A 19,340-nucleotide genomic window follows, 5' to 3' on the forward strand; every position below is an offset into this window, starting at 1 on the left:
CTTGATATGTGCATTGGGTGGAGACCAGATCTTCCACACCAGTGGAGTTATCTTGCAAAATTCAGGGCAATGCTTCCTTATATAGACCTAAGCTATGGTACTAACATGAGCACTCTCCAACCTTCTTTTTTTTTGGGGTGGAAGGAAGGGAGTGGAGGGGAGACAGAGAGGTGTGTGGGTTGTGTGTTTGTGTTTTTTTAGGGCAAGTGACAAAAGCAAGATATGTAATTGCTACTTTTTAAAAGGAAATGATAGAAATCAGTAACCTTGTGCTTTACCTGTTCCCGGTAAACTATGCCTTCTGCATGAAAAGAGATTCTAGTCATAGCACATCTCTAAGACAGACGGAAGTCTATTTAGGGCAAAGCTATCTGGTTCATAGCCACAGTCTTATTTTTTGCTTTTGGCTACAATACACATTCATCGTATTTCTTTCTCAACAGAAACTGAAAAGGTTGAATCCAAACCTAACAGAACTTTAAAGCCGTTTTTGTATATTTTCTTGCAATTTCTACTTTAAGCTTTGCTAAAGATGTTAGGAATATCTTTGCACAGATGAAACTCTCTGTTGAATCTACAAAATATATCACAAAATGTACTTGCAGGTAATTATCTTAGATAACTTTAAAGCTGCATGAAACAGGCTAGTTTAGTACTGTTTATCCAAAAATCAGGTACCTAAGAATGTCAAGGCTGCCTAAATGTGCTTTCAGTGCTAAGAATGTGTAATTCTATTTTACTAGACAATCAATTCCACTTTTGGTTTTAACACCGAGCAACTAACTTAGCATTTACATCCATTTTACAGGACTTTTTCTGGACTTATAGGTGTGGTAATCAAGCATCTTGCAAATTATTCACCAGTAAAGCATGGGAAATAATTCGTATTTCTATAAGAAACATCTAGTTTCTAATAATTAAAGAAAAAAAAAAAAAAAGTAAAAGACCACTTTTTATGGCAAAATCTGTCCTTCCCCCCCTGGAAATGATTCATTGGTTTTCATCCCTCCAACAAATTTACTTTCTCTCTCTTTACCTGCAGGTTTGTAATGCTTAAACTCACCTGGGGGAAACTGTGGTGACAAAAAAAAAAAAAAAAAAAAAAAAACTAGAGAACTGGACCATTGGAGTTTTAGTTTTGTAGGGTAAGTCAAAACATTTAATAAGAATTTTTTTAGCTGTAACAATGACCACTGAAATTGGACTTCAGAGCAATGAGAATGCTCAGGGAGCAATGAGAATGACCAGGGTGAAGTGGTTTGTGCTAATGTTGTACTGAAACCAGATTAAACCCATGTTAGTGAGACCCTCTCCCCTCCACTCCCAATTCTGGGAAAAGTAGCTTGAATGGAGAGCTAGTAAAAGCCATTTTGATCGATACACTTTCAAACCAAAGACAGCTGTGTGCCATTCTTCATTCACAGCGTGCTTCAGTGGAGGAATGAGGAGAAAAAAAAAAGCAATGCTGTAAGAAAAAATTGTGTAGTGTTTTATTGAATTAAAAGTGGACCTCTCTTCAAAGTGTCTTTACATAACACACAGGAAAACTTCAGCAGTCATATAAATATAGCAAAAGGGACAAGTATCAAAAAAAAAAAAAAAGTATTTTGGCTCAGTAAAATAACTTTCCACCAAAGGTAGGCATAACAAGTAGCAGTTTATCATACAATCTATTCCAGACAGCAAAAATAAAAAGAAAAATTCAGGAGGCCAGAGGTTGCTGGAGCTCTGTTGGCTGGCCTGCAAACCACAAACTGTCAAGGTGGAAATACAAAGTCAATATTATGCACTAGTCCTCAGGGTATAAATACAGTATTTCCAGTGTCTAGTCTTCACATTTGATATAGGGATCTTCTGACAAAAGAGTTCCAAAACCAAACCACAGAGCTGCTGTCCCACTAAATTCTTCTGTCAATGTGAACCACAACAATTAGCACATTCGCCTTGCCCAGATGGATCTCAGTAACTTGGGATGGATCTCAAGGCTCTTTTACCCTCCCTCAACAGGCTGTCACCAAACACACACTATATTGAAAAGGAAATTTAGTGCAACAGCTTAGTGAATGTGGCACTTCATGACCAAAAGTGTTTCTTCCCTGACATTTTTGTCTTGTATAAAACACACAATGAGAACAGAAGATAAGCATACGTATTGGTCTGTACACACATGACATTCATCAATTAAACATTCCAGTATCATAAAAGTTGGAGATAAATCTTGACATTTCAAATGCACGTTTTTCCCTTCCTATCCTGAAGGGAAGAGATTCTGGTCAGACACACTCAACACATGAAGCTTGAAGCTCAGAAGGCACTGTTCCCCAGAAGCAGGGTTTCAGATTTCCAGCACACACTGAGGTAACCAAATAACTTCAGGTGGAAGCTATTTCCATTGGTTTTATTACTAGTGAGGCAGAACACAAGAGTCACAGCATCCCATCGTCACTTGGCAGTTCTGTGGGATGGCACCTCACATTATCAGTTTCTTTTGGTTGAAAATGGAGGGCAGAAAAGTCATGAAAGAAGAAAAAGCCAATAAAGACTGTAGTGTCAAAATGAAGGAAGCAGTCTTCAAAGAGCTGAAGAGTTCTGAATGATGCAGAGCATTGTTTTTTTCAGATGAACTCAAAGGCAAAATTTCTGCCTAATACTGTATTAGCAACAGCCTTCAAGTACAGCTTGGAAAGCACTGGAATTTGACATAGTAGTAAGATAGTTGTTCTGCGGTAAGGGAGATGTATGAGAAAAGATTTGCTGAAATTTGATTTGGAGGAGAACAAAAGGTGCTCCAGTTGTTCAGGAGAACCAGATATGCCTTATACTCCGAGCACACAGCCCACTTGTAACAGACACACGCTGAAGCTTCCATACATAAACAAATCTCTTAAATTAAAAATGTAAACTTTTGAGCACAGACTGAAAAGCACACGCAATTTAGCTCTCACATCTCTCATTCCTGTAAAATTCATAGCTATAAACATGATTTTAAAGAGATTTGATAATTTCTTAGCAATCAATGCCCTGCAAGAGAATTTATTATTACAAACTACATCACTGTCTATATGCATCTTAGCTTCAGAGCTAACAAAATTGTGTTGAACATAATATTGCTAAAAAAAAATAAAAAATAAAGAAGAGGGAAAGGAAAAGCATTTGATGTCCACAGTAAGTTTTAATAGATTCCTTTCCCAAACAGCTGCACAGAAGTTGCAACTCCAGCATAAATTCATCTGACCCCAGCTAAATTAGGTGCCCAGTCATCTTAGATTCCTTACGACATCAGTGGAGAGGGGAAAAAAGAAAAGCAAGCAGCTACAGGCAATAACACAAGCCATCTCTCTCTCTCTAAGCACTGGGCAATGTTACTTTAGCTCTATTTTCTAAACGCACCTGGAGCCAAAAAGCTTGACCACACTACCCCTTTACTTCGGCCATTGCACTTGGACTTCTCTAGCAACCAGATCAACCCACTTATCTGGGAGAAAGCTACAAGGAAAAGAATTTCTGCCATGTTAGTCCGTTCAGGCAGCTTCAGTTTTCAGAGGTGCCAAATGCTAAAGCCAGAACCCTAGCTGGGAACAGGAGAGGAGACCTGCTCTCTTTTACCAATGGCATCCCATGAAAACTGCCCAGCTGCATTGCCTGTGCCCTGAAGCCCTTTGGTCCCTAGGAGAAAGGGGAAGAAGTCAACCATCCTGAACTCTGTATGAGAGAATGTGTCATGAGCTCATTGTTCCACACGGCTAATAAGAACATAGTAAGCCACATAACTGGAAAGAAAGTCCTCTGGAGATTTTACATTTTTATGACCTGGTACAGCAATATAGTATTTTTATGATGTCTGAGTGGGATAAATGATTGAAAACCATGCAGTTCTTTAAAATGTAAAAAGATCAGGTAAGAGAATCTATGCTTCGCCAAGTTGAATAGTATTTTTTTGGGGGGGTTGGGATTGTCTCTTACCTTTTCTCTTGGATGATACCCGACTGATGCACTAACACAAATGGAATTATCTTTGAGCAAACTGAACAAAGCAGCAAATAACAAACTTGTAACAAATAAGATTCATGTAATTTCATTTAAAAAAAAAAAAAAAAAAAAAAAGCACAAACATTTACTGGCATCAACCAAACCCATTACAAAACATCACAATTATAATTAATACAGTTCCCTTCATATTCAACCTTAAATTGCTGGAAAGAAGTTTTCTTTTTTCTCCTTTCCATTTTTAAAGTCAAAAAATATTCCAACAAATCACAGTGCAATTCTCTTTCAAGAGAACGTATTTTCTGTATCCTTATGTACTTCCTATATGGCTTCCATGTCATCAGTGTGCTACTGATGGTATTACAGAACATTCTATTGATTTGGCCAGAAGAAAGTGTGATTCACATCTGTAGACAAAGTTGTAGTACCTTCAATCTAGCAAATCTGGATGAGATTTTCTGTACAAAACAGATACATATGACCTTCAATTCATCCATCACTAATTATAATGAACTTTGGCAGTGATTGTCATTTTTCTGCTATTTAGGAAGAATTAGTATTTTATGGTAACAAGTGAAATCCTGATGAAGATCCACGTTTTCTGGACGGCATGTGGTAGCGTACTTTCTTCCAGAATCTGGTACTTGCTGAATGAGACCTTTCCGAGAAGTCACCTTTCCATCGGATAGCCCCATACTTTTGCTTAATATATTTGATGGATTCTGGCATGTTAGTATAGTCGTGTATTTTTTCAAGTTCGATCAGAATTACTTTAATACCATCCTGGATAAGAGCATTATACATGGCTAGATGCTTTTCAGATGCGTCTTCTAGAATACTGTAACATGATGGTTCTGGTACTAAAATAACTATCACTCTTCTACTTTGACGGATTTTTTCATCAGCAATACTGATCACAGCTGTAGAGAGAAAAAAAGGTTGTGCAAAAAAAAAAAAATCAGACTGTCTGCCAGGGTTTTATTTTTTGTTACTCATATGTTGCAACTGCTTCATTCACTGTTTGATATTTGAGCCTCCCTTTACCTCATAAATAGGGACAGGATAAGAGCATCCAAGCTGTTACTGTGGGTTAGCTGACAAGTGAAGATTTGGCTAATGCAACGCTCTGACCACATGAAAACATACATATTTGTATTGCATAAATGGAAAAGAGCTACCAACTTTCTACTACTTATGACTTGATGTCACTTTATTATTACCATAGGTGAAATTGCAAAAGATTCAGATTAGTTTCTTCATTTCATTTCACATAAGCAGTCAGTGGGACAGACCTTGCAATTTTCAGTGTCAGGTGCTAGAAACTGAAACTTCGCGTGCATACACACACAAAGGAAACCTCCACAAGGGTTTTAAAGCCTTGTAAGGCAATGCTTTGTAAGAATTTCACTAGGGCAAAGTACACTTTGATTCTTGCCTGATAAATTAACGTCACTTTGCTTTCCTTTTTCAGCTGCTAGTAAGAAAACTCAAGTCTAATTTGTCTTTGGATAGCTTACCTTCTCCTGCTAAATCATTCCTCCCAAATATAAAGAGGTTATATCCACACTGTCTTTCTAAGACCTCTGGCAGTATCTTCAGAGCAAAAATATCTGATGAGTACAAGCAGCTCTCTCTGTTCTTTGGATACAGAACGTAAGCATCATAGATCTTCCCATCTGAAGCTAAAAAAAATATATATATATAAAAATGTAATCTAAAGACACAAGCAGAAAAACATCCCTAAACACTTTCCCACTCTGCTTGAAGCATTGATTTGGGTTCTAATACAACTATTACCTAAGCATGCATAACTATATCAAGCCTGATGTATTTGTAGAATCAGCCCTTTAAGATTCAGCATACTGGATCTGAATAGGCAAGAGACCTGCAAAATTAAGGTTGAATAAAGAAAACTCAAACCTATCTAAATTAAATATAAACATATATATACACATATATATGTTACCAGTGAATTGTGTAGAAAATAGGTGTTCCAGCAGAATAACTGAATTCTTAAAGATCCCCAGTAGCCATATAACTAGCAGATCATTTTCGTAACCAGAAGTTTCGTAATACAACAATCGCTTAGACATGAAAACAAAACCAAAATATTTGGCAAAATTCAGGATCAGAAGCACATTAGGTATTCAGGAACAAGCTTTCCAGAAAGACCAAACTTAAAAGGCTTCACAGAAATCCATCAGAACAACTACCTCCAGTTTCTCTAGCCATGTACCTCCCCTCAGATGTTTGGAAATGACTCATACTTAAGCATGCTGCTCTTATAGATAGCACACCAGTCAACATTATTCTGAACGCCAGGAATTTAAGGAAAGTAAACTAATTAGAAATATCTTTAAATAGTAAAAAAAAAAAAAAAAAAAAAAAAGGTGAAATGTGTCCTGTTTCATCCAGAGTGAGGAGCAATTCCATTGTATTACTGCTTTTTGTAAGAATGGTAATTAAAGGATATCCAAAGAGCTGCAGCCAGAACAGCATTCAAACCTCTAAATTATGTCTTTAGAGAAAAGAATGATAGAACTGGATTCTTGGAAAGTTGTTGATTTTTCTCCCATAGATACTTTTGTCATCTGAACTAATTCTATACATCATAAAAATGTGTTCTATTTTCAAAAATCAAGAGAATGCAAGAGAAGATGGAGACAACCTGCTCATTAACAACACACAGCACACTCTAAGTACACCTTACTGCAACATAAACATACCTTTTTCACCCAGGAAAGGATGGCAGGAGTTCCGATACCAAAGCACGATATCAATTTTGAAGATCTTGTAGATAATGAGTATAACAAACACTAAAAATACCAAAGAAACTCCTCCTCCAATCAAGTAACCCTGGATGTTCTGAGCTGCAGTAGAAAGTGGAATAAAAGGAGAGAAACAAAAATATAATTATATATAAGAAATTAGACGTGATGTTAAAAACTGGCAGTTTTCCCCTCAAATACTTAGTCATTAAAGGATTTTAAAAAACAGATGTAATGAATGACAGGACCAAAAGTTTTCCATGTATTCTTCCTACAAATATTGTTATTTGACAAGTGTGCTTTTATCTTTCAGAGAAAAGGTACCTTAACAATGAGACGAGAGGTTACTCTTCAGCCAAAGCACCAAAATATTAGTATCATATATATAAATTAAGATTTTATATATATATATATATATAAATATTAATGTATAGCCCAGAGAATTCTCATACAAAGTTTGATCAGTCAGAAAGCAAGAAAGTCAGAGGAGAGGAGATGACTTCCTAACCACACTGTTCTCCACACATCAACCAGCTTTTCATTGTGTCAAGCCTCTTGAAAGACCCACCACTGAACCAACTAATTTGTTATCCTTAAAAGATTTAAAAAAAAAAAAAAAAAAAAAAAAAAAAAAAAAAAAAGATTAAATAAATAGATTAAAGCCCAGAAATGTCCACATGAACTGCAATTTTTAGTTCATGCATTTAAGAATGTCTGAGGTTAATTCCTACCCTGTGGGTCATTGTGAAGGCCTTTATTTAGAGTAAGCAAATAATTTGTTTATAGTTATGTAACAAGATAGGGCTGGTATCCACCTTCAGTCAGTTATCTGTTTACAATGTGGCCAGCTAAAGGCAAATTTGAAAGTGACACCTGTCAAAAGACTGGCTCACAATCAATGAAATCAGCTTTGTCACTCAGTAGACTAGGGAATATTCTGTAGCTATATTAAAAAAAAAAAAAAAAAAAAAAAGGACACTTAAAAAACCTAATGGTTTGCTTTTCTGTGTATCTGTTCTTGACTACAAAGAATTAATTTCTTGAACCTTGCATCTGAGTTTTTACAAGCTCATTTTACCTTTATTTGAAGGTTCATCTACCAAAAAGAAAGATTTCTGACTAGCCAGTGCCAGGTCAAAATTACCCTGTCTCTGAGCACAAGACAGGAGTATTCAACAAGAAGCTGATGCCCCCAACCAAAATTCCTGTGCCTATCTAGAAGGTGGTAACAAAGCATATGCATCAGTAATGGAAACTCCCTGACCTTCCAAGCAACCTATTTCACTGTTTCACTTTATCATCATTAAGAGCTTTTCCTACTATCTAAACAGATTTTTTTTTCCGCCTGACAATCTGAGCCCATTATTTGTTACAGTAGGACAGGACAACCAGGTGGCACATTTATGTTCAGTTGCTTTTGACACACTCTGTTCCATACTTGGTTATGTCTCCCCTCAATTCTTTAAGAGAACTGGCCATTTTCACTCCTCTTCTACACACATATCTCCTCTGATTCACATGCTTCTTCACAAGTGTGCAAAATGAAGCACAGTATTCCACTGAGGCCTCATATTTGCTTCAAATGAAATTTAAGTATTTCATTAATGCTTGCTAAAATACCTAACAAGAGAAGGCAAAGCAAATTCAAAGTGCTACTCCCTTTAATTTTGCTAATAAACAGTTTTAGCTGCAAGTAGTGTGGTGTCAAACTAATTGAAAAGTAGGCACCCTTGATCACAATTTTTATCAAGACTTGATATCTTACCTGGGCGTTCCAATTTGATATATGATGTAAACTGTTGAGACTCATATATGAAATGACAGAAAAATTTATAGGCATAATCCTTTACTTTCACTTTTGAAATGTTAAATTTTGTTCCAGCTACAGTAATTCCATGAGGCATCCCCTTTCTGTCATTAAAAAAGGATTAAAATAAAAAAAGAAATATCAGTATAGAAACTAGAATCTCTGCTGAATCTATCCCATGTTAAACACTATTTGCAAATACATGAACATTCATTTTTGACCTCTACAAACCTAAGAGGTTTGTAGAAAAGAAAGCAGTTTGCAACATAACACCAGACTTTTTTTTTGTTTGTTTGTTTTTTAAACTGATGATGGCACTTGGTGGAAACAACAATGCTTCTGCATGAGTCTGAACTGATCAGTTGAGAATCCTGTCACCCTTTCCCCCACATGTACTTCCTTCTAATACGTTTTAAGGATTATAATTAATAGCAGTAGTTGCTATAATGAGAAAGCATCAATATATCCACACTCTACAATAGCACAGACCAATTATCACAGAGTAACACAGGTCCTGCTCTCTTGGAAGAGAGATTTTCTACAAGAGCTTCTCCTTTTGTGTTCTTTGAAATTAACAGTCACATCTGTACTTCAACAGGGCTTTTTTTTTTTTTTTTTTTTTTTTTTTTTTTTGCCTTGGAGCAATCTACCCTTCCTATATTAATGATGGAGGGGAAGGTATAGTCTATTAACAAAAGAATTTCATAAAAACAAATGTATATATAAGGCTTAAAAATGATATGTTTCATAACAGCATTACAAAAATGTGTGTATGGCTGCTTCATTCCATTTGTATCAGATGCATTACTATTTATAATAAATTATTTGTTTTTAAAATCAAGCAATAAGAATACAATGTACTTGATGCAGACTTCTAATCAGTCTTTCATGATTACTGCCATTGACTACTAGTCAACTTTACGGTGAATTCATTGCAAATTAGTGCAGATTACATCACCTAGAAAGGCACTTACAGTTCAATGTATAAAGATACTTACTCATAAAACTGTTCCCTGTAAGTGCTATCAAAGTCATCAACATATCCATCATTAACTTCCCAGAATGGAATCAAGCTATTTATGCCAGAGGATACATTGCATTCCATGACTACATGAGAGCCTACAAAACAAAACAAACCATTTAAATACAGCAACTGAAAGTCTTGTAAGAGAAGCGGGATCAAGTGACCAGGGAACAACTGGGAAAAGGAGGGATAAGGAAAATCTTACCTACCTTATGAAAAACAGAGTCCATTAAACTCATCCATTTCTACTCCACAACTGGATGTCTCCAATCTGGATGTGAATCCCACCCTAAACGTAGGTAACTGAATGTTCATGTCTACACATGAACCAGATATCTAAGCTATAAAGGAGTTCACCTCCACTGGATTCTGCTCATATTAAAATAGACACCTGGGTTTTACATCTGAATGGCTCTCTGGACTTCACTGACTATTACTAAAAGATCTTCAGGGCCCAAATCGGTTGCCTAATATTTGAGATGCTCACCAGCAACCCAGGCATCTGTAGGAAGCTAGCAAATAGGCCTCCAGATATTCAGAAAATCTGCATACCTAGAGCAGCCAGTTCATCCAAAACAGCACTAGACATCTATGTTTAGTCAACTGAACTGAGGTCCTATAATAACATGAGTTGAAGCCCCTACCTCATATGCAGATACCCATGTGTAAGTGTCTCCCTTTAGTCTCATGGGTGACTGCTTTCTTAGGATCTGTGAGGTACTTAAGGCTGGATTTGGGTACCTTAGACCAGCTAAAATGAACAGTAATATGACAGTAAGTTGTAATCAACAATATTCAAGCCATAAAAAATGTGGATCAACTGTTAATTTAAAATATCAAGGAATATAAACAAGTTGTCCCATAACAAATCTTAATATAGGCTGAGAACCACAGGCAGGCCCCGGACTGCTGCTTACTTCATTCTCCATTTTCTCAACAAGCATGATCAAAGGAGAAAGAAAATCCTAAAGGACGCATACAGTAAATGAATATGCCTTTTAAGGTCCTATGCACTTCTGACTCCTGAGTAGTGGTTGCACTGGCCAGAATTTTTCTGAATTCTATGGGAAGTCATAATTAATTTACCAATAAGAATTTGGGATGAGATTTACACATTTGAGTGGCTGCAAGATTTAGTACAGGAAAACACCACCATAATATTACTGTATTTCTTCCACAGTTACAATTGCAAAGAAAAAGATAAGTTTTCATAGAAGATTAGGGCTCTATGAGTTTATAAAAGGATAGTGGCAAGTATCCCTATTTCAGACTAAGATCTGGTAAATAAATCTCCTTATTAGCAGCACATATAGCACTTTTCCTTATTAGAGCACAAATAGAGCTTTTCAGATACGTATTTCTAACAAAACCAGAGAAGCTGTAATTACAAGAGAGGAGGCTGTTGAGCCATTTCTAACTTTCCAACAGATTTAAATGATCATCTGAAGACCACAGCTCTGTAAGTCTACAATAATACTATTTGTATCAGGTCCTAAATTTTCACACTTCAGTAGACTACTGTTTAAAATAAAGTCTTCCAAACTTTGAAGGAAAATAACTCCTATTAAAGCTTTATTCTGATCAAAATCTCATCCTCATCAGAATCTGGCAACTTTGGAACAAGGTATCTTTCACAAGTTGTTGAAGTCATCAAAGAAAAGGAAGAGAAGAAAAAGGGGAAAAAATTGAGGGGAAAAAAAAAAAAAAAAAAAGGCAAGGAAACAAACAAACTACCCAGTACCTCAGTATTGTTCACTTGTTCATTTTAGTTTACTACCATATGCTCAAAGTCAGAACTTGAGCAGGACAAGATGTTTCACATCAAACTGTAAACTCAATGACAGGAAAAGCACCAGCAGAAGTAGCTGTGATTTACAGAAGAATAATCCACAGTGCTACAGCCTCAGTTTCCATATGGAGCCAGATCCCCAACATGACCTTTCCTCTGAGCTTCTTTAATGCCCTAACTGCTAATAGTTGTTTACTTAAAGAAGTACAAGACATCTCAGATCTCTCTGCACTAGGAAATTGTAGTAAATAGCCACTCACACTTCTCCAAGATCAGTTAAAGCCTTTTTTAAATCAAAGACTTAGCTTGAAACAGTTCTACTTGGTACAAAATGGTATCTGAAACCGTTTAATGCCCTAGAAGAATGATTAAAAATCTTTTTTTTTTTTTTTTTTTTTTTTTGAGAGGGAAGGAAGACAGGAAACACAGAGGAAGAGAAAAACTACTAAACCAGTCAACTGGTAACTATCCTAACATGTTGCATATTTGTAACTGTGTTCCCAATGACACTGTACATATGTCAAGACACAGGCAGTGAGAGGAAGTACAAAAGGGAATATGGCAACAAACAAAAAATAGATGCATCCAACATGACATTGCTTGTCAAGAAATTCCAATCTTAGGTGCACACAGTTATTCTCCCTGCAAATTACTTGGAAGAATCATGTTCTATCATCTGTGTTCCAGATAACCTCAATCCACATGCCTATCTAACAGTCTTGCTGAAATCACTGGAATTGTTAACATGTTATTTCAGTAAAACTCCCAGTCTTTCTAAGTTTTAATGATTTCTTAAATAGTCACTACTTACCAAGTTCCACTTCAATTGTGTTATTCCTTGGATAAATAAACTCTGGTCTCATCTGCAGTGGGCTTTCTAACAGAAAGAAAGAGAAAAAATAAATCTCTGGACAATGAGTTCCATGACTTACTTCAACCAACAGTTTCACAATTATTTTGCTTTATTTTTTGGTACTATTGGAGCACCATTATGTACTACCAGTTTCAATTTTCCAATGGAAAAAATCTCTAATGAAATTTGCTGTATTCATCCAAGTTCTAGTTTCCAAGATAGCAGGAAACTTCACCTTATCTTAAAAACATTTTTTTTAAAAAGTCTCAGACTTACTGACAGTTGATGTAGAAGTAATACAAAACCAGATAACAGAAACACAAGCAAAGAAGTACAATGAACTGTCAAAGAGATGGATAAGGAAGAGAAATTACCTCAGTGACCTCCTACTTCAGGTGAACATCTTTTTAAGTAAAAGAGTTGTCAAGAATACACAAACAGAATTTTATCTTTCTGCGTGATACATACACTCACTGCTAACAAGCCGCTGTTCTTGTATCACCTATCTAAAGTAAGAGCGTTGATTTAATCTAAGAAGATGAACACTTTATCTCCAACTTTTACCTCCACTTTACATGTACCTCCTTTCTGAAAGGACTACAGCCATGGTAGCGCTCAGGTCATTAGTAATGCTCTCTACAGAGACAGGTTGACCAATAGGGCCAGCAGGAGTTCTGCTGTCATGGTCTCAGCAATAAATAAATAAATAAATAAATAAAATCACTCTGTTTGTTTTTGTTTTAATGGCTACTTACACGTTTTTGCAAAAACAAACCAACACCCCTGCTTTCTTCTAATTTCTAACCACACATTTCTCATTTCCCTATTACAATTCTTCCTCTGAAGCAATGCTCAAGGGTAAGCAGTATGCATTGTTGTACTTTAATTGTAGCATTCTAGGAAAAAAAAAGATGTAAAGATAATATGCAGCTCTGTTTCCACAGAGCTGAAAAGTGTCATGCCAGTCTGCTTACGCTTGCATAAAAATAACGAGTAGAGGAATAAAACAGAAAACCACCTCTGTGAACTCACCTTTAACCACTAGACTCATGGTTCGTGAAACATTATATTGTTTTCCCATGTATGTATACACCATACGGCATGTGTAGTTGCCTTTGTCTTGTACAGATACATTGTGAATCAGGACAGCATTTTCACCCTCAGCCAACACAAATCGCTTGTCTTCTAGAAATCCAGGCTTACACTCCTAAATATATCAAAAGTACCTGTGAGTTAGGGGAACTAATCATCTTATAATTAAGCCCGCTAATGAACTCTACTAATTATTAAAAATAAATAAAAATCAGCATTTTGATATTTTATTGAAAATTAATTAAAAATCAGTTGTCTTTTTTTTTTTTTAAAAAACCACAATGTGGGTCATATACAAGCGTCACTGTGCCCTAACATGAAGCCCAAAGGGGTCTTGCTGCATTTGCACCTTTTAAATATCACTGCAGCCAATTCTTTAAGTTTTCAGATGTAGTCTTTTAGTTCACTGACTTCATTTAATATCTTGAGTTAAATAGATATCCCCAGGTGTACTAGAAGTCTTTTACACCTGCAGTGAGGGTATTTGAGACTGTCGCCCACAATATTCTCCTAGGCAAGCTCAGGAAGTGTGGGATAGATGAGAGGCCAGTGAGGTGGATTGGGAACTGGCTGTATGGCGGAGTTTGGGGGTTGTGCTCAGCAGTGTTGGAGTGATCAGGAGTCCAGCTGGAGGCCTGTAGCTGGCGGTATCCCCCAGGGGTCAGTACTGGGCCCAGTCTTGTTCAGTTTACACATCAGTGACCTGGATGAAGGGACAGTGCACCTTCAGCAAGTTTGCTGGTGGTACAATGCTGGGAGGACTTGCTGATACCCCAGAGGGCTGTGCCTGGGGCCTCGGAGGGGCTTGGACATAGTGGAGGAAGTCCCCCAGAGGGCAACAGAGATGGTGAGGGGACTGGAGCATCGCTCTTATCAGGAGAGGCTGAGAGAGCTGGGACTGTTCAGCCTCGAGAGTAAAAGGCTGAGAGGGGATTTTATCAACGTATCCAAATATCTTAAGGGAGGGTGTCAAGATGATAGAGCCAGGCTCTTTTCGGTGGTTCCAGCAACAGGCACAAACTAACACAGGAAGTTCCGTTTTAATACGAGAAGAAACTTCTTTACTGTGCCGGTGACAGAGCACGGGAACAGGTTGCCCAGAGAGGCTGTGAGGCCTCCTTCTCTGGAGTTATTTAAAACCTGCCTGAATGTCACCCCGTGCAATGTGCTCTAGGTGACCCTGTCTGAGCCAAGATGACCTCCAGAGGTCCTTTCACCCTCAACCATTGTTACAGAGATATGTAGACACGCAGAGCCTGTGCGTGTCTACATTTCTACTTCCCTGAAACAGAGCTGTTGTAGCAGTGACTCACGCTGTTGGGTGTATTATCACATCTGCAGCAATGCAAAAGCAGCAAAAAAAAAATAAAAAATAATCATTTCTCTTCTCTGACCTATAAGCAGTTTACAACCACATCATCTCAAGAAGAACCTTGGTGCTACATTTGTGCATCTTATTTCAGATATAATATACAGGCCCATATAAGTGCTTTAAGACCAACAACAGAATTAAGAGCTGAACTGCCTTAGAATTTTACCTCAACATAGAAAAAAAAAAAAAAAGAAAAAAAAAAAAACACAAAAATATACTTCTCCAAGCTTGAATGGGCTACAGAGTATTTTGCCAGAATCAGAGCAATAGGCATATGAATGCTGCACCATAATCAACAGTTAAGACAAGCCTAACACTCTAAGAAATAGAAATAGCTACGCAGAGCCTTGTATTTAAGGAAACACAAGTTTTTGAACTTACTGCTTCTATACTTTACCTACAAACTTAACACCTATATAAACTGGACATTTCACAAATCAACAAACAAAAGCAACACATTTTTTAGACTGCAAGTTCTTTCAAAGTGGACACAGTGTTGTGGTTTTTTGTTTTGTTTTGTTTGTTTTAAATATCTCTCATACCTCCTCACATCTTCCCAACAGTATGATAAAGTAGATGCCATACTCAAACCTCACAGTGAATAAACTTTCCTTCCAAAAGCTGCTGTTCACAATTACATCATAACGTGTTTTAAATATAATATTTTCTATGTTCTATATCTGAAATATTTATGTACAGTACCTTATACCAGTGTACTTCGGGCTTAACATTGTCTTCATCTTTAAAATTCTCTAGATCAGGGCATATAATATTTCCAATATTTGCGCTGTTCACCACTTGGTCATACTTCATTTTTCCATTAAAACACAAACCATTATCGTTCTTAAAAACCTTTAAATTTATAGTCTTCTGGTTAGAGCGATTAAGACCTCTGTAACAAGAAGAGCAGACAAGTCAGGTCATTAACAACAAGGTCTCTTGTTTTCAGCAGCTCAGGGAGTTTATAGAGAAGAGATTTCAGGACTTACAGGGACTTCAATATTTCCACCAGCCTTGCTCCTATCACCCCTGCTACAGTCTTCCTAGCTCTTAAACATTACTCTCAACTCCTCACTCCCCATTCCAGACCATGAGAGATAGGGATAAGCTCTGATGTTGTGTTGTGTATAGAAGTGGAATCTGTGGTGCTCTGGAAGCACCAGAGGGGACTTCAGGACTTATCTTACTTACTGGAGTACTGTGACCAGGTTTGGGGCCCCCAGCACAAGAAAGATGTGGACCTGTTAGAACAAGTCCAGAGGAGGGCTACAAAGATGATCAGAGGGCTGAAGCACCTCTCTTATGAAGAAGGGCTGTGTCCTTGAAGGGACACTTTAAGACAAGAAGGCTTAACTTTTTTGCAGGAGACAAAGCTTTTGAATACCGTGTACACCAAGATGAAACATCGGTGTGAAACTACTTCAGACTGAGATCTTACAGGAAACAGAGAACAAGCTGTGGTATAGCACCTCTCCAGAAGATACAGCACTAGAAAGCAGAAGTCTAAGCCAGAAATAAAGGAATACTCATTACTTCTACTTTATTCTTCATTTCTCAGTGCTCTTTTAGGAGACAGGTTTCCAGAGAAGACAACTGTATGTTTTGACAGAATTGGCGACAACTTCCATATGCTGCACCTTGACAAACGCTATAATTAAGACTTAAGTGTCTGATGCACAAACCATAGCCAGGTTAATGCAACTGAATTTTAGTATATGTTTTTTGGCATGCTGACATTAAGCAAGCCGGACTTAAGAGGTAAGGTACCCAAGAAAAGACAAAGCAAGAGTGCCTAAATTAAAATGATATTTATTATTTAAGTAGTTAGCTTTGAAGGGATTGCATTTCTTTCCTCTTTAAATTTGGGATTCATTATTGACTCTGAAGTAAGAAGCTGCAACAGCTTATGACCTGTGCCTACACTGGAGGTTCTTGCAGACTACTGTGACTACACTCACAATCCAAATCCTTTCAACATAACTGGTGGGCTGTATGCACTGTAGTACACCTAACTACACCCTACTAAAACAAATTTTGGGTCACACAAAAAGCCTACATTGGTTGTTCTCAGCATGATGTGGCAAGACCACAACATCAACAACAAAAATTTTATGTGCCTTCCTGGCATTAATTTCCTGTTCAGCACACACTGAATTTCAGCCATTGTAAGATTTGAGCACCTGAAGCAGTAAATTCCAGTGCAATAATCTGAACTCTAAATATAACAAGAGCTTGAAGATGCCAAACAGCCGAAAAGATTCTCCTGTTTCTTCTCCATGCACTTAGATCTTCTGAACAGTGCTGAGGACATAGTACTCTCACTGTCTTTAAAGCTGTCTAGCACACTGCTTTGCTCTTCTTATGCATTCTCATTTTTTACCAGTAACACTTAGCAATGCTTTATAATAAGACATATAACAATGGTTTATGGCCTCTTAATTTATAAATTTCCCAAAGGATTCCAAAAAAAAGTTGTAAAGCTCTCCAGAACATCTGTATTTGTTGATCCTTTGTAACATACAGCGAACTCTCTCTACTTAGATCCTCCTTACATTTAACCACATTCCGTGAAGAAAGCAAAATGTCCTTCTGATGTGTCAGTATCAAACAGCCATTTGAACACAGGAGAACTGAAGGAGTTAAGATTTCTTTCAGTGACCTTACACTTCATTCAAAACAAAGGAAATATCCCACACCCATTAACAATAATATTGTTAATATTATTGAGCTTTAAGATAAAAAGTTTTCTGTTTGAACCACTTTTGCAATGCCAAATTCTACACACGTGAAAGAAAAAAAGGCAGCACAAAATTAACAAAAAGCATGGTCAATACAGTGCTTTTAACTGATCTAAGGTCTCTACCTAAAACAAAAAAATTCTGTACACCCAAGTCCCACAGATGTTACTCCACTGTAAGTATCAGTAATCCAGTTGTTCCCCTCCTCCCTTTCTTACCTTACTTCACATTCATAAAGTCCAGAATCTTCCAGCGTTGCAGGAATGAACCAAAGCAAGCCCTTTCGCACATGAATCCTGGCGTGTTTCTCTGTGGTTATGGGTGTATTACTACCATTTTTATACCATGTCATATTGTAATCAGAGTGAAGCGCTGGCAATGTTATTACTGGGCAACTGATAGCTGTAGGCTCTCCAACTAGCACAAAGTAATCACAAATAATGCACTCTTCTATTAAAAAAAAAAAAAGAGAGAAAAAACAGTTATTGTTTTTAATCTGTTTGTTTGTTTGTTTTAAGAAGTGTTAATATCCATTCAAAGTTAAAAAGAATTAGGAAGTAAACTTTCTCTAACAATTTATTATTAAAATATTACAAGATTACTACTTCTTGTCTGTTTAGTACCCTCTGGTTGAATAAACACATACTTCACAAAGCTTAAGTCATAACTTCTCCCTATTAAAGTAGTCAGTAGTAAATCCATTATTATCCTGCTTATTCCAAGAACAGCATTATAAATACCATTAAATTATATAGCCTAAACTCTACTGAAAACTTAGATCTACCATTAAAATATTACTAATTAATTGCAAAGGAAATTGGCCTCTACCCGTCTGTTTTCAGGACTAGAGAAACAGCACATCTCTTAAAGAAGGCATTAAACAGCTCACTTGTAGTCAAGGAAGCCAATCTCTTTGTACTTTCTTTAAAGGAATTAGGGAGTAGTTATTCAAAGCCTCAGTACCCTAGATTTATGTGACTAGATTTAAAACTATTTATGTCAACCCGTCCTTCCCATGCCCAGTGCAACTTCAACCCAAAATTCAGAATATCTTCAACACTCCGAATCCACTACTTTCTCTCAGTAACTCTTTTCTACTGGACATGCACAACTTGTCTCTTGCAGGTTTTCTTTTATAAAATAGTAATTTCAGCAACGTATTTAACTTACCAGCACTGAACAAAGGTATCAGTAGAATTAGATGACCAATAAGCAAAAATGTAGATGTCATTCATCTTTTGCTGCAAAGAAAAAAATATTTTCCATTAATGTGGTACAAGCATTCCAAGCTGCAATGTCCTCTGCACCCTGCGTTAGTCCTTAAAAATTTAGGAGAAGCATTAGTCATTGTGGGGAGGGAAAAATCGGTTTGGCAGTTTAGCCCCAGCCTTTGAATATTTTGGCCACCACCAAAGTTGGTGCCCACAGAAGGCTGCTCAGTTTTCAGCTTTCCAATGGAACTTTTCCAGTTTTCTTCTGGAAGAACTCTTGCATAAAGTGTATTTTTCTTTTGCCAGCCTAGTTAAATCCAAAAACAACTTTAACATGGATGAAGTTATGCTTGCATACAGCTAACATTTAAGCTATACTGTATAACCTTGATACCGAGCTTGACTAAGCTCCTTCTCCATATTTACGAAAGACACAGTTCCAGAGATACATGAGGTTTCCTTCTGCAAACTGCGCTCCTACAATTAAGGCAGCACTTTAACAGCTGGTGAATCTTTTAACAGCTGGTGAACTTGTAGCTCTTTGCTGGAGAACAAACGTACTGTAACTCTAAAATGATCTGGCAGGCACTTAAATTTGTGTCTAAAGGTGACAACGTTTCCAGACACACATATGTGGAAGCCGTGGGTGATGTGAATTGCTGTGGTCAGACACAAAACAGCAAAGCCTTCTAGAACTGT

The 19,340-nt window shown here is 37.0% G+C and overlaps 1 protein-coding gene across 1 annotated transcript; it reads right to left on the reverse strand.

The window, feature by feature from the left end:
- Positions 1–1,300: 1,300 nt before the first annotated feature.
- On the reverse strand, positions 1,301–18,688 carry LOC309891923 (interleukin-1 receptor type 1-like). The gene is made up of 10 exons (XM_082784876.1): positions 18,601–18,688; positions 17,649–17,880; positions 15,395–15,584; positions 13,261–13,435; positions 12,187–12,252; positions 9,561–9,681; positions 8,521–8,666; positions 6,714–6,857; positions 5,505–5,669; positions 1,301–4,907 (listed from the first exon to the last, which is right to left on the reverse strand). The coding sequence occupies exons 1-10, from the start codon at positions 18,659–18,661 to the stop codon at positions 4,549–4,551; spliced, it is 1,659 nt and encodes a 552-aa protein (XP_082641002.1). The 5' UTR covers positions 18,662–18,688; the 3' UTR covers positions 1,301–4,548.
- Between the last annotated feature and the right edge of the window lie 652 nt (positions 18,689–19,340).

This window comes from Aythya marila, assembly GCF_965140915.1.
Source record: "Aythya marila genome assembly, chromosome: 1".
Classification (NCBI taxonomy): Eukaryota; Metazoa; Chordata; class Aves; order Anseriformes; family Anatidae; genus Aythya; species Aythya marila.